At 41.1% G+C, this 16788-nt stretch overlaps 1 protein-coding gene across 1 annotated transcript in view; it reads right to left on the bottom strand.

The window, feature by feature from the left end:
- Positions 1-11775: 11775 nt before the first annotated feature.
- SETD7 (SET domain containing 7, histone lysine methyltransferase) overlaps positions 11776-16788 on the bottom strand; it is a 69527-nt gene continuing 64514 nt past the window's right edge. The window contains exon 9 of the mRNA XM_053901248.1: positions 11776-12274. Within this exon, the coding sequence (XP_053757223.1) occupies positions 12154-12274 (121 nt within the window). The 3' untranslated portion in view covers positions 11776-12153. The remainder of the gene's footprint in view (positions 12275-16788) is intronic.

Genomic DNA, 16788 nt, shown 5'->3' with positions numbered 1-16788 from the left:
GAAGGAAAGAAAAAAAGGATGGCCACATGAAAACATTTGAGCTTTATTATAAAGGCAATGGATAACTAAAGTGTTAAAGCAAAGTGGTGAGTGGGACCATCAGATTTATGCTAGAAATTCCAGTAGCAATGGGAAGGGTATGTAGGAATGGAGCCATGGTGGCCAGGTAGTTTACCATAAGAACCTAAGAAAGAGGTTTCACTGGGACATTGGCAAAAGAATATAGATTGGAGACGCTTCAGGGTTAAAATCCCCAGGAGTTGAAGACTAATTAAATATAAGTTGTTAAGGCTAAGGTAATAAATTTAATTTCACAAAGCTGTTAGTATGGTTCTTCTCTAGAGCTACACACTGCATTCATGTACGTAGCTAGATGTTTTTAAAATGAATGTTTTTAGCCTTATTTTTTGGATTATTGTATTGCTTTACTTTGCCTATATCAAAAGTTTGATTCCTGTGATCTGTCATTTCCGTATTTATTTTTCAAAATTTTGAGTCAGATGAAACTTCTCATTTAAAATTATTAACTTAATACCCTGATGCTATTGGTTGTTTATACTTTTTAAAAAAGTATTTATTTTTTTTAAGTTTATTTATTTATTTTGAGAGAGAGAGAGGGAGCGGGAGGGAGAGAGAGAATCCCAAGCAGGCTTTGCACTGTCAATGTGGAGCCCTACTCCGGGCTCAAACTCATGAAAGGCGAGATCATGACCTGAGCTGAAACCAAGAGTCGGACACTCAACTGACTGAGTCACCCCAACCACCCAGGCACTTTGAAATAATTTAATTTTAATTAATTACAGCAGATTTTGTGTATTTTTCTTGGAGTCCTGGAGCATTCTTTAAGTACTAAAACAAACATTGAATTTTCATTTTGGTACTTATTCCATAGAATTAACAGAATATACAAAAGCATTTCATTACTTCTCTTGGCTCCTCAATCCTTTGAGAGTTTTATTTATCTATAAAATATGGCAAGGGCTTCTTTTCGATTAGATTTTCCACAGAAGGTACATTCACATGGTTCAGGATTTGGACCATGTACAAACGAGTAAACAGTGAAGTCTCCTTCCCACTCCTCTCAGCCCCCTGGTTCTTCCATCACAAACAACCAGGATCATAAATTTGTTGTTGCTTTACATAACAACAAAATATCCTGAAGATGAGTTCATATTAAAATATATAGGCATCATTCTCACTTAGGCCTCATGGAATTCTTTTAGCCACAATTTATTTAGACAGCCCTCTCTATTGGTGGACACTTAGTTGTTTCCAGTCTTTTGCTATTACAGACAACATTGAGATGAGTAATCTTTTACATAAATCACTTTGTATAAGTGTGAATATATCTGAAGGGCAAATTCCTAGAAGTGGCATTGCTAGATGAAAGGTCTATGCATTTGTGGGTGGGATTTCCTTTTTTTAAATTTTTTAATATTTATTCATTTTTGAGAGAGAGAGGGAGAGAGAGATCGAGCCTGAGGGGGGGGATGGGCAGAGAGAGGAGGGCAGAGGATCCAAAGCAGGCTCCATGCTGACAGCAGTGAGCTCAATGTGGGGCTCCAACTCAAGAACCATGAGATCATGACCTGAGCTGAAGTCAGACGCTTGATCGACTGACCTACCCAGACACCCCACCGGTGGAATTTCTAATTGCCCTCCTCAGAGGTTGCACTGGCAATGGGAAGAGTCATTGTTTCCTTACACTCTCACCAACGCAGTCTGTTCTCAAAGTTTTTAATCTTTGCAGATCGATAGTGAAAATTTGCATTTCTCTTATTGTGAATAGGGTTGAACATCTTTTTAATAGTCATTTATATTTCCTTTTCTGTTGAATTGTCTGTTCATATCCTTTGTCCTTTTTTTTTTCTTTTTACTGATTTGTAGGAATACTTTATATATTGGGGAAATTAACTTTTTTGTGATAGGTGTTTTAAATCTTTTTTTCTAGTGTGCTCTTTGCCAATTGAATGTTTATAATGGTTTTGGCATGAATATAATAATTTTAATTTGTCAAACCTAACAGTCTTTTTTATGATTTTAGTTTTGTGTCCCAATTAGAAAAACCTTCTGTGTTTTGGGATAAGAGTTCTCACATGGTTTCTTGTAGTACTTTTATAGTTTTTTTTTTTTTTTCCACGTATAAATGTTTGATCCATTTGAAATTTATTTCAGTGAAACATATGAGATGTGAATCCAACTTTTTCTTTTTAGATGACACCTACTTGGTCTAACACTGTGTTTTGAATAATCTATCCTTTCCCCTTGAACTTGAGGTGCCAACTTGGTTATTTCCTAAATTCTGTATGTATTTGGGCTTATTGCTGGATCTTCCCTGTTGTTCCATTCATCTACCTATTCATGTGCCATTTGTTTTAATAATTATAGGATATTATTTTAAAATCTGGTAGGATTAGTTCTGCTTTTACTATCTTTTTCCAAAGTTTTCATGGTTGTTGCTTATTTTTCCAACTCAGAATTAGTTTAAGATCAAAAGCCAAAACAACAAGAAAATCCTGCTAGTGTTTTTTATTAAATCTATGTTCAACTTTGAGGTTAAAGAGAATTGCTATCTTTATGCTTTGAGGCTTCCTGTTCAAGGTCATGTTGGGTCTTCCCATTTGTTCCACTGTTGTTTTGTATCCCTCTGGAGCAATTAGGGATTTTTTTCATATTGCTGTTCCTCATCTCTTGAGAGGTTTATTTTTTTTTTAATCTTTAAAATTTATTTATTTATTTAGTTAGTTAGTTAGTTATTTTTTACTTTCTATAATTTATTTATTTCTTATAATTTACATCCAAGTTAGCACATGGGGCAATAATGATTTCAGGAGTAGATTCCTTAAGCCCCTTACCCATTTAGCCCATCCCCCTCCTACAACCCCTCCAGCAACCCTCCATTCCCCATATTTAAGAGTCTCTGCCACAACACCTGGGCATTTCTCTTGGCTGCTGTTTTTCTTGTCTTTGTAGTGTCATAAACCAGACAAGAGGCACTCTTTAAGCCTTTGCCCTTATTCCTCTTTTTTTTTTTTTCCTGGCTGAACAGTCTTTCCCTTTATGATCTCCTCTTCAGAAGGCACTTGATTACCCAAACCCGCGTTGCAGGGCCTTGACTGCCCCTGAATTCCTTTAGAGGTACCAGTGACACACCCAATAAACATGGCCAAATCCAAACGCATAAACCTCCTCCCACAAACTTATATTTTCTCCTTTGTTTCCTCCAAACCTCCAGGTTCTACCTGAGGCTCCCCTTTCCCTCATCTCCCACATCTAGTCTCCCACCCAGATCTGTTGTTTGCACTGCCTTTTACCCTTGTGTTTTTTCTCTTCTTTCCGAGACACGTCGCAGGTAGACCGCGAGGTCCTACCACATGGGAATTGAATCCCAGATATTCTTTTTTTTTTTTTTTTAACGTGTATTTATTTTTTAGACAGAGAGAGACAGAGCATGAACGGGGGAGGGGCAGAGAGAGAGGGAGACACAGAATCGGAAACAGGCTCCAGGCTCTGAGCCATCAGCCCAGAGCCTGACTCGGGGCTCGAACTCACGGACCGTGAGATCGTGACCTGAGCCGAAGTCGGACGCTTAACCGACTGAGCCACCCAGGCGCCCCTGAATCCCAGATATTCTAATGGTGAAATCTGTCACTGCCTCCGTGTCCCCTCATCTTTTAAAGGGGGCTGACAGGGGCCCCTGGGTGGCTCAGTCAGTTCAGCATCCAACTTCGGCTCAGGTGATGATCTCACGTTCGTTGGTTTGAGTGCATCTAGCCTTGTTCTGACAGTGAAAGCCTGCTTGGGATTCTCTGTCTCTGCCCCTCCCCACCCCTCTCAAAAATAAATAAACATTAAAAAATGTTTTTCAAAAGGGGGCTGACAATAACAAGATGGCCACTGTGAGAATGAAATGGGTTACGACTGTGTGATATCTATTGTTACATAACAATGTTGTCCAAGACTTAGTAGATAAAACCACAATCACTTGTTGTCTCTCACTGTTGTGGTGGCTCAGGAATAGACAGTGGTCCAGCCAGGCAGTTCTGGCTTGGGTCTTTCTCAAGGCAGAGCAGGGGGGACCCTAGGCCCACACTTGGGCTGGCACAGCTGGTGCTCATCTGGCATCACTCTCTCTCTCTCTGGAATCTCTGCATGGTGGCCTCAAGGGAGCCAGGCTTCTTATACGGTGGCCAAGGACACCCAGACTAAGTGGCCCAAGACAAACCTGCAGAAGCCCTAGGGGGTTTCTAACTTAGCTCAGAAGTCCTGCCCTAGTCACAAAAACCTGCCTGGGCTTAAGGGGAGGAGATATAAACTCTGAGTGTGCATGGAGGCCTGTTAAGCTTGTGGACTTAAAAAAAAAAAAAAAAAATCACAGTGAGTGACCATAAAAATGTTTTATGCTATTTGGATGATTCAGTGGTTATCTCACGACACAGTAATTAAAAGACTTATCAAAGTGAAAGACGCACCACACATTTTTCTTCCACAAAGAGACGTGGTTCAAATTGTTGATCACTTCTATAGTACAAGCGTCTGAGTGTATTTCATACCAAGAAATACATCTCCTACTTAATAGTTATTTTTAGGAACACCAACACCCTTAATCTCTCTTCCTAATTGCTGTTTGGAAATGTTTCCATCTGGTGTGCTTTTGTTTCTAAAGTCTTTGTCACCTGTAAAAATGCTATCTCAATATTTTGTTCCAACTGGTCTGGAGGGTTAAGCTTACACATTCCTTGCTTGCTGACCTAAACCCAGTAGTTTGTAGCAGAACTAATCTACTTCCCTTGAGATCCCACAGACTCGGCCTTGAGGAACAAAGAGCCAGACTTTCTGGAAGTTAAGGTCTGACTGCACTTTAAAACAGCTGCCACTGGCCATGGTATCCTCAATCAAAGACACCTGGGAGCCTTGATTCTTGCATGGAAGTGGAGAGGGTGGGGAGTCTGGACTGCCTCGCCAGGAGGCTGCTTTCTTGGGCTGCAGAAGTATCCTTTACTGAAACACCTGGGAGCCTTGATTACTGGCAGAGCAGAGTAATCTGGAAGCCTTGTCAAGTACAAATGATTAACTGTGGAGCACTAGTTTCTCTTGCAAGTAGCCCCCTCACCATTTCCTGTTACTTTCCCCTTAAAAGCCCCCTGCTTGGGGTGCCTGGGTGGCTCAGTTGGTTGAGTGTCTGACTTCAGGTTCAGTTCAAGAGTTTGAGCCCCACATTGGTTTCTGTGCTGACGGTTCAGAGCCCAGAACCTGCTTTGGATTCTGTGTCTCCCTCCCTCTCTGCCCCTCCCCTTCTTTCTCTCTTTCTCTCTCTCAAAAATAAATAAACGTATAAAAAAAAAATGAAAAGCCCTCTGCTTCACCTGGACTGAGAAGATGGTCTTTGGGATGTTAGTCTGTCATCTTCTTTAGTATTGGCTTTCAAGTGGCCAGCAGTCACTAAATTTGGACCTGGTCCTCTGTCCAGTAACTTTTTTTATTCTATTCTATTTTAAGAGGGAGAGAGAGGGGGCACAAGTGAGCGAGGAGCAGAGAGAGAATGGGGAGGGGGGCAGAGGGGGGGGGGAGAGAGAGAGAGAGAGAGAGAGAGAGAGAGAGAAGAGCTCACCGGAAGCAGGGCTATTGTTCCGGAAGCGGGACTTGTGCTCACCGGATGCAGGGCTCATGCTTACCTCAAGAGAGGCTTCAGTTCACCCCAAGTGGGGCACAAGCTCACCCCAAGTGGGGCTTGATTTCACCCAATGTGGGACCCAAACTAACAAACCATTAGATCAGGACCTGAGCCAAAGTCAGATGCTTCACGACTGAGCTGCCCAGGTGCCCTGCCCAGTAACAATTTTAAAAGCTAGAATTTCCCATTCTGTTTACAAATCCTCCAAACTAGGACTTACCCTGGGCTATGGATCCATTCGTTAAAAATATAAATGCAACATCCAGTTAGTTTGCAAGAACAAAATGGGGAGATGGAAATCTAGCAAATGAATTTCGGTAAAAACCTTTGCATAGTTGACAGATGGAATTGAAAACTCGGCAGCAGGGTTTAATAAGCCTGGTCATGATGTCCTTCTATTTGGACCCAAGAATCTTTGTGAGGTTGTTTTTTTTTTTTCCTTTTTTCTTTTTGTCTCCGATAGTCATTGCAAGTATCAACATAAACTGGATTTAGAAATAGATCTTTGCCTTGCTTAATCAGGAAGTATTAGACAAAGATCTTCAAAATAATAAAGCATATTTATTATTAGCAAAATAGGCCTTTGTATGTGGGTGACAGAGAATAAAAAGGTTTTGTGTGGTTAAGTGAAATCAAATACTTTTTTTTTAAAGATTTTTTAAAATGTTTCTTTTTGAGAGAGAGAGAGTGCAAGTGGGGGGAGGGGGACAGAGGATTCAGAGCAGGATCTGGGCTGACAGCAAAGAGCCAGACGTGGGGCTCCAGCTCACAAACTGGGAGATCATGACCTGAGCCGAAGTCGGCGGCTCAACCCACTGAGCCATCCAGGCACCCGTAAAATAATTCTTTAAAAACATTCTTTGTTTCACTTCATCCCTTAAGTTTCTGTTTTGTGTACGTTTCTTGCTATCAGTACAGTCTGTGATTATAATTTTAGGTGACCAGTAAACGTGCATTGGAAGCGCTGGCTCACATGCTTTTCCTGATAAGGATGTAGGGTCTCAAGAGTTGGAAAACCACTGACGTGAACACTGTGCCAGCGGGTTGGAAAACGACCTTTCCAGTCGGCGCCGCACGGTGTCTCCAGCTTCGTGGCTTTGTGGCTACGAGCCTTTACTGCGTGGAAAGGGGTGGAGTCAGGAGGCCCTGCTTCAGGGTCCCTGGTGAGCGTGCTCTGTTCCGTCCCTCCCTCCTGGAAGGAGGAGGAACAAATTTTTCATTAATTCTGCTTATAGCAGCCTTGATTACGTATTGTCTCCACACCTTCACAGTATCTAGTATTTGACTGTCATTTGTTTCCTCCACAATCACCCTCGTTCCCTAAGTGTTCGCCATTTAGAAATCACTCATATTCTTAAGTGATTCCTCTTGATTCTATAATAATTTGGCTCCAAGGGCTTTCAAGAGGAAAAAATTTCCTGATGTGATGGTTGAGTCATGCTTGGTGAAAATGAGCAATTCATTCCCAGCACGCGCTGTAGTAACATTACATTAAGACTTTGCCGAGGACATGTGTCTTCTGGGAGTTTTGTTACATGAAAGTAAAAATGAAGTCACTCTGCTTTTAACTCCTTTGCTAAGCTTAACAAAACAAAGCAGCATTTCTTAATTTAAAGATGATAATGAACTCAAAGTAGAAGTCCTCATTTTCCTCTCTTGTATCCTGATGGCAAGGAAGTTCCAGTTCCAGTTCCAGCTGAATCTTGGCAAGACTCCTACAAGCCATGTTACACTGCTCGGACTCAGTTTCCCAATCTGCAAAACGGGATCAGTAAAACCTGCCCCCTTTATGCCTTAAAACAGTTATTATTAGATTGACTTATACTAATGAAATCTACTTAGCATCAGTGGGACTTCATTCTGCATCTGACAAAGCAGTTTCTAATCCATACTTCTATCTTGTCTCATGTCTCCCTTCATATCCAAATTTCCTACACCCAGAATCTTTTTTTGGCCTTATGAACTGAATTCAAATTAGATACCCTTGATTTCAGATATCCTCCAAGAAACAAAACACTCAAAAAACTGCTGAACTCTTCTAAACCATGGGCCCCCATCTGGAGTCTCTGAACAGAGTGCAGAAGCTTGCCCAGACTACCTCTGGGGCGCCTGGGTGGGTCAGTCTGTTGAGGATCAGATTTTGGCTCAGATCATGATCTCGTGGTTTGTGAGTTCGAGCCCCACATCGGGCTCTCAGTGCGAAGTCTGCTTCGGATCCTCTATACCCCTTTCGCTGCCCCTCCCCCTCTTGTGTTTTTTCTCTCTCTCTGTCCCTCAAAAATAAAATAAACATTAAAAAAGGAAGAAGAAGCTTGCTCAGACTACCTCTTATTTCTTAAAGGCTTTTTCCCTCCGATGAGACCCATTAACGCCGGGCTCCATAGGCAGGAAACCGATGTCTCTTAGAAGCAGCTTTTCTTTCTCACCCTTGCTTCCTCTCTGAGCCTCAGGACTTCTCACGTCAGTCCAGTTTTTGGAACTTGGACAACAGTAGCTGCCTCAGGGAGGAGGAGGTTCTGGGCTTAAGTCTGTTTCTATCTTGGAGGCTGCCTGCTGAGTCACCCTCTCCTATCCTGCCCCCAGCAAGCTCTCTTTATCCATTGGGCAGCATTCCCACCATGCCGAGGACTAAGGAACTTCCCCAAAACCTACAAACATTACTGAGACCTTAAAAAAAAAAAAAAAAAAAAAAAAGAGGATTAACCTCAAAACATAAAAATAAAATTAAGAAACATTTAATTAAATGTCTACAAACTAAAAATTATATTATTAATTGATAAATGTTAATATTCATAAAAATAGTAATTATATTTGAAACCAATTAGGACATTTGGTTATTTCCCTTTAAAAGGCCCATATGCCACGTTTGCTGACAAACTGATGACACATTAAATTGTTTACTCGGAGCTAAATCATTTTTAAAAGTTTTCAGAAAAGCAGTACTAGGTGTACATTTTCACATTTTTGATATGTGTAATGAGACCTTCAAAAGACTGAATGCTTGGAAATTAGAATACAGACTATGTGCTAGGTGGTATTAGGCAAAGGTTGTTAATTTCCTTAGTTATGTGAATGGTATTAAGGTTTAGTGGGAGAATTTTAGGAGACACTTATGGAAATATTTAGGGGTGAAGTGTCCTGATGTCAGCAACTTGCTTTCAAAATGTTCTGCAAGATAGTAACAACTATATGGGGGAAAGGAGGAGGAACCTTATGAAGATTTGAAGGAAAAGTATTCCAGGCACAGGGGGAAAGCCATATACACAAAGGCCTTGAGGCAGGACTTAATAGCACTGGGTACCGTCCAGCTAAATTTTTGTTATTGCTAATCTGGTGAGAATGAAATAGGCCCTTATGATTTGTATTAATCCGCTCATAAGAAGCAACTTTTCATGTATTTATTTTCTGTCGCTCCCTGGTGGTCTAGTGGTATGTGTACTTCATTTTCTGTGAAAGTCTTGTCAAGCCTTTTGCCTAGTTTTCTCTTGGGTTCTTTGTCTTTTTCTTATTGATTTGTAGGAATTATTAATATATTCTGAATATGACTCCTTTGCCCATTGTATGTGAATCAAATATGTTCTCTGTATTTATGGATTCTCTTTTCATTCTTTTTATGTGTCTTTCAAAGAACAGGTGTTCTTAGTTTTAATATAGCTGGTTTATCAGTCATTTTATTTACAGTGTGTTTTGGTGTCTTGGGTAAAAATATTTTTTCTTATCCTGAAGCAAAAAAAGAGATGTTCCATTTACGTTATTCTAGATGTTTTATGGTTGTGTTTTGCATGTTGAAGTCTTTAATCCACCTAGAATTGAGTTTTATATAGTATGAGCTAAGGATCCAATTTTGCATTTTTTTTCCTTTCTGTATGAATATCTTATTGTTTGGGCACCATTTATTTAAGTAGCCCACCCTTTTCCTTCTGATCTGTGGTGATGACTCTTTATCAATAAAGACACCATTTATGTGTCTGTTCCTGGGCTGATGCTACACATCCTTAGTTTCTAGAGGTTTTATGTCTTGATATTTAATAGGATAAGTCTTTCACCTTACTCTTCAGCCAGAGCCTCATTTATTCCTGGGCCTTTGTTTTTCTACCTAAGTTTTAGATTTAACTTGTCAAATTCTATGAAAAATCCTGTTGGAATCTTAACTGAGATGCTTTGAAGTTATCAATCAATGTAGGGGAATTGCCATATTAACAATGTTGACTCTTCATGTCCAAGAATATGGTAAATCTTTCTGTTTGTTTAGGCATTCTTTAATGTCTTTGAATAAAGTTTTACAATTATCTTCTTAAAGGACTTGATTTATTTCTAGGAATTTCCTTTTGTTGCTTTTTAAAGATATCTTTAAATCTTCACTTTTTAATTTCTTGTTGCTAATGTATAGAAATACAATTGATTTTTTGCATGTTGGTTTTACCTAGGAACCAAGTGAAATCTTTATTAATTCTAATTATTTATTTGTAGATTCTTTTTGGTGTTCTACATAAGTAATCGATCACCTGCAAACAAGAACACTTTTTAAAAAAATTATTTCTAATTCCTATATAGTTTTTACCTTTATCTTGTTTTATTGCCCGGGTCAAGATGTTCAACACAACATTAAATAAGGGAGGTGAAGCTGACGTACATATCTTGTTCCTGGTCTTAAAGAATGCTTTTGACATTTTACTGCTAAAATGTTTACTCATACTGGTAAATATGAGGTCTCCTGTAGATTTTTTCACAGATATCTTTTCTGACGTGTGTTTTCTTTTTTTTTTTTAATTTTTTTTAACGTTTTTATTTATTTTTGAGACAGAGAGACAGAGCATGAACGGGGGAGGGTCAGAGAGAGGGAGACACAGAATCCGAAACAGGCTCCAGGCTCTGAGCTGTCAGCACAGAGCCCGACGCGGGGCTCGAACCCACGGACCGCGAGATCATGACCTGAGCCGAAGTCGGATGCTTAACCGACTGAGCCACCCAGGCGCCCCTCTGACATGTGTTTTCTAACACCAGCAAGCAGTTCTCTAATTCTCAGCAGATGCTGGCAGAGTGCCCCACAAATTTTTTTTTTAAGATTATTTTTTTTAAATCATCTTTACACCCAACGTGGGGCTTGAGCCCACAACCCTGAGATCAAGAGTCAACATGCTCCACCAGCTGAGCCAGCCAGTCGCCAAGGTGTCCCACAAATCGAACTCAGTGCTGACACCACCTATCTAGAGATAGCATCAGATGCCACAGGTTTGGGGCTCAGTCCTGTCAGACTGCTCCCACTTCAGATGCTGAGCACAAGTCCATGTTGTCACTGACTATAACTTGGAGTTCCCACCACATCTCCCTTGGGTTTAATTAATTTGCTAGAGCAGCTCACAGAACTCGGGAAAACCAGTTTACTCACCTGATTACATAGGATATTAAAAGATACAAGTTTATTACATAGCATATTAAAGGATAGACTGAACAGCTGGATAAAGAGGTATACACAGAATGAGGTCCGGAAGGGTCCTGAACACAGGGGCTTCTGTCCCTGTGGAGTTTGGGGTGGGCCACCCTCTGGGCACGTGGATATGTCACATTCTCAGTCACCAACCTTGAATGAGAATACCGCATAGGTCAGGGATTTTTATGGAGGCTTTATTAAATTATCACACAATTGATTAAGTCATTGACCTTTGGTGCTGGAATGCAATCTCCAGCCCCTCTGTCCTCCCTAGACATCGGGCAATGGGATGGAAAGTTTCAACCCTCGAATCACCTGGTTGGTTCTGTGGGTGACAAGCTTCCATCCTCGGGTTACCTAGGCATTTTCCAAAAGTAGCCTCGTTAGCCTCAGGAGGGGTGGTTGAAAGAGGCTGTTATTAATAACAAGACCCCCACTTCACCTTTACTGCTCTGAGCTAAGGGCAAAAGATCAGGTATTATTACACAAAATGCTCCTTTTGTTCCTATTACTTCGGAAATTCCAAGAGTTTGGGGAGCTTGAGCCAGAACTGTGGCTGAAGACCAGATATATATTTCTTATTATAAACCACAATATCACACACACACACACACACACACACACACACACACACCCTTTCCTCATTAAATTCCCTCCAAGTTCACCCTCCTTGCTTTAAAGTTATAACTTTATTAATCTCTTCTATGCTGGGCCGGTTGCCTTACATATGATCTCATTTACTCTTCACAGTATCCCTTATGAAGTAGGTATTATTGCTTCTCCTACAGAAGTTAAGACACTTTTCTAAAGTAATACTGCTAGAAAGAGATGGAGCTGTTTTTATTTATTTTTGAGAGAGAGAGAGAGAGACAGAACACGAGTAGGGGAGGGACAGAGAGAGGAGACACAGAATCTGAAGCAGGTTCCAATCTCTGAGCTGTCAGCGCAGAGCCCGACGCGGGGCTTGAACTCACAAACGACGAGATCATGACCTGAGCTGAAGTCGGACGCTCAACCGACTGAGCCACCCAGGCGCCCCAAGGATAGTCTAACTTTGTGGGTTCTGCTTTCCCCAGAAATCTTTGCCGTCTAATCCTCGGGTTGAAAGCCATCCAGTATAGGGAACACTGTGGAGATGAATCAGAGCAGCTGATTTGAACAGAGGAGGCCTGTGAGGAGAGGAAGTAAAGAGAAATGGGAATTTAAATGGACAGTGAGAGCCGCCTCACCTGGCGTGAGATGCTGGACTTGCGGAAAGCAGGCATTTCCCCTTGATTGGCCGGGTCGCCCTCACACCCAACGTCTTCTCTCAAGATTCCCTCAAATGCCTACAGCCATGGCAATCCAGATAATTATGGGGTAACAGGAGCCACTCTCAAACCAATCACAATTGCTCCCTTACTTCTGTTTTGTTTTTGCTATCAAGTTGGCTCCCTCGATCACCCCTTCCTGGAAGCCGTATCTCACCGTCATACATGTCCTGTGTTAAGCCCTTGTCACTCCTGCTGCAAACTCTTGTTTAGCCTCGCATTTCCTTTGATGAAGAAGCAAAATATAGGAGATGGAGATCCACAGGGAAGACTCATTCATTCGTTTAGCAAACGTTGATTGAGGGCCTCCTATGTCTCAGGAATCATGCAAGAGGCTAAGGGTATAGCCATAAACAAGAATGACAGAGGCTGCACCCCGGTGAGGCTCATGTTTTAGTGATGGAATACAAACAATGAAAAAGCAAACAAATATACAACATAACTGTGAATTGGGCTAAGGGATAACACTGAAAAAAATTGGGCAATGAATTAGAGGATAAATGGGCAGGATTACCAAGACGGAATGGTCAGGGAAGGCACCTTTAACACGAACTGTATGGCTTAAGAGCTGACTGTTGAAAGAGAGAGCAAGTCATACAAAGAGTGGGAAGAGGACACTGGGCAGAAGAAATCAGCAGGTGGAAAGCCCTGGTGCCAGAAAAACGCTTGGCAAGTTTGAGAAACAGAAGGTCTGGCTGGAGTACAGTGAAAGGGAGAATGGACTAAGTGACACTGAGAGGGAGGTGGGCCAGGCCATTGCAAATAGTTTGTGTTTATTCTAAGTACAGTGTAAAGTCATTGAGGGGTTTCAGCAGGGCAATGACATGATCTGCTTTACTATTTTAAAATAGCACTCTGGTCGCTGGGTGAAAGGCGGGTGGGGGAATAAGAGATGAAGGCAACATGCCTGTGGAGTGTCTCTCTTTTACATGGCTTTCCTGGAGGTTCCCCTCAGTGAGCCCCCACACTCCTCTAACATCTCATTGGCCAGAACCGGGTCAGGTGGTCAGTCTGCAAGAGATCCTTGAAAGGTGAATATTTTAGGCACAGGAAGGCAAAGGGAAAAATGGTTTGTGAATGGCTCTTGGGTAGCCAATCCAGTGTCTGTCACTGGGGCCATCTGCATTATACTTAAACCTGTGAAGTAGTGGGGGCACTGGGCTCATTTATAAAGGAGAAACAGTGTTAAAGCATACAAAGCTCATAGGGCTTGAGTCCTGCTCTTTTGACATCAAATTCAATGCGCTTTTCTCACTACTTTTCCTCTTTCTGGGCTCTGCAAAAGGCTGACCCTGGTCATACATGTCCTGCTGTGTCTATGGATGAACCATTCTTCCAACTCTGTTCAATGGCCAGTGTACCTGAGCAATTCTCACGGCTGAATGGACAGCAATGGGGGGATGCCAGGTTATCAGATCAGATTTTGGAATGGAAAGAAGCTTTTAAAAATGGAAAGAAAACACATAAAATAAAAAATAGTATCTTTGGTTATAGTAGGAAATGCTGTTCCACCAAACAGAAGGATGAGGTAGAGACATCCTGGGGGGTGTGGAAGACAATCCATTGGAGTGGGAGAAGGACCTTGAAACCTTGTGTTTGCATAGCTATAGATGATATAGACTTAGAGGTTTAGCATTGCTAGTATTTAATACATGAATTGACACCGGATGTCAGACAGGCACAGAAGCACCCTCAGAATCCATTCCCTTTCAGTGGGTTGTGGCAATATGTGTTTACAAGTGCCTGCTTAGGGGGTTTACTAGCAATATTATCTTAAATGGTAAACTACAATTCTTTGTGATGAGATTGGGACTGTCAATGAAATTCTACTTAGAAAAACAATGGCTATTAATCATATATATAGATATATATCTTCACAAGGCATTATAGATGATATGAAATGAGTATCTAACATAGGTGCATTTTTCCAGATTAATGAACAGTCTTTTTCGCGCATTCTTTTGTATTTTGTTTCCCTTTTAACCGGTTAGGATGGTAATCTTTCCCAAGTAATAACGGAGCCCCATGTTTTCTGTTGTGAAAACTAAGTGACATAACTAATGGATAACTAATTAGACAACTAACGGATAACCAGAATCTTAATTTAGTCACAAGTAATGAAGAATATGACTGTCACATCCATTCCAGCATGATCAGAGCATTTTCTCCCTGAAGGCAGATTGACAACCAGAAGATTGCTTTGGTGAGCAAGGAATGAGAACAAAGGGAGTTTTCACTTATATACATGTAATGCTTAATGCTATCTGATAAACCCACTCACAACAGGGATTATTTTGCCAGTGGGACCAGGAAATTCAAGGAAGGCAATTACTTGGACAGAATTAGGATGAGTAATGGTTGCCTCCGGGACACTTGTTTTTTGATATGTTTATAGTCAACTTTCCCTTTTGAAATTTTATTTTTTCCTTTCACTTTTTATTGTGGAGATTTGGAAACATATAAAAATGCACAGTATTAGAGAATGACCTCCCTCCCCACCATGTACCCATCACCCACTTTAGTCATTATTCACACAAGGTCAGTCTGGCTTTATTTACAACCCCGTCTACTTTCTTCACCTCTTGTACTGGAATTTGAAGTAAATTCCCAAATCCAGATCGTTTCTTAAGATATTTTATCAAATCAAGTCTTGCTGGTTTGGCAGCCATTTTTTTTTCTTTCTCTGGTGACTTTAGATGCTCTGATCTTAAAATGGCTCCCAAAGAGCCGTTTTCGAGTTCTTGGAGGAAGCCTATGTTTTGACAACAATTACCATCATCATTAGGCAGAGTACATTCCGCTTACTTTTATCTTTCCTTAATCACGCAGGAGCCTCATTCTCAGATCCCTGACAAGACTACACTGTGAAGCAGAAATGCCAGGCTTTCTGTGTACTGCCCGGGGACCTGACCCACATACAGGATCTCTGGGATTGGGGCCCAAGAGTCTACACAATTAACAAATTCCCAGGTGACCCTGCTCGATGAGTTGGAAAAGCAGTGGTTGAGTATTTTGTGACAGGTTGTTAAAGTACACAGGTTTTTGTTTTTGTTTTTTTTTAGTTCATTTATTTATTTTGAGAGAGACAGAGACAGCATGAGATGGGGAGGGGCAGAGAGACAGGGAGAGAGAGAATCCCAAGCAGGCTCCACGCTGTCAGCACAGAGCCAGAAGCAGGGCTTGAACTAATGAACCATGAGATCGTGACCTGAGCTGAAACCAAGAGTCTGACGCTTAACCGAGTGAGCCACCCAGGTGCCCCAGTACGTGGTTTTTTTTAAGCCAAGGTGCTGAAAAACTGTAAAAGAGACTTTTAGAAAACCAGCCATACTTTCTAATGCTTCTCCCTCCCCTCTCTCTTGCTGCCTCCCACATCTCACTGGTCAGAGGCTCTGGGCTGGAATGGTGACGTTCCTCAGTGTCTGTGTCAGGGAAGTTCTATAGAACAAAGGGCATGAACTTTGAAATAGCTATTGGCTGCTCAGAAGTCACTTGCTTTCAGGTTTCTGGCTGTGTTCCACATGGCCATGGGGCTGTAAGTCTTACCTACATAAGTGGCATTCCAGTATACACCCACACCCACACCAATTGCTAAATGTTGAATAGCTCCACTGTGTAAAGAAATTTTGAGAAATTTCTCTAATATCCCCATTCTATTGGGATAAATTATTTTCCTTTTGGGGATCAATTTTAGTAGGTATGGGATGAACACAATTACCCCCAGTGTATATCCCGCTCTCATAGCAAGCTGGAATATGACTCAGTTTTTTATTTAAGCTACTTAAGATTCTCTTGTTTTGGAGAAACTATATTCCTCTGCCTCAGCTAAGAGCTAGATTTTAGAGTCTAGAAGAAACTCAGGAAGCTGCTCATTGGTGAAGGTATCTTAAACACTTTCATTCAGTTCTGCATAGTTTCTGCATATGGTTAACCAGAAGGTAATGTCCCCTGGTGATCCACGACTCTCACAACTCATGGCTAACTCATTAAAAAAAAAGAAAAGAAATATGATAGGTTAGGGAAGTACAAGATTAGATTAATTCAGGCCTAATGAATTTATAACCCAAGTTTTGCAGAAAACTGTGTTCTACCCAGATAGAGATTTTAAAGAGCTATATGCCATAAAACACTTGTTTGTTTTAAAAAATAAACACGTTCTGTTCAACTTAGTTTACTGCAGGTTTCAAATATGTTCTGAGCTCTTTTGAAATTTGGGCTGATTTAAAAAGAAAAAAAGCTCTGGAAGTGGTGTCTTCATTTGGTGAGTCTAAGTTCAACCTGATGATGGGAATGTACATCAGCACAAGGTTTGTCTTTGAAACGTGTTAAATCATCCTTTTGCTGAAGTTCTTTTTGCTTTCCATCTTCATGTC

Source organism: Panthera pardus, unplaced genomic scaffold (genome assembly GCF_024362965.1).
Source record: "Panthera pardus isolate Hobbes unplaced genomic scaffold, ASM2436296v1 HiC_scaffold_13, whole genome shotgun sequence".
Classification (NCBI taxonomy): domain Eukaryota; kingdom Metazoa; phylum Chordata; class Mammalia; order Carnivora; family Felidae; genus Panthera; species Panthera pardus.
This window is presented reverse-complemented; position numbering and strand designations above follow the sequence as displayed.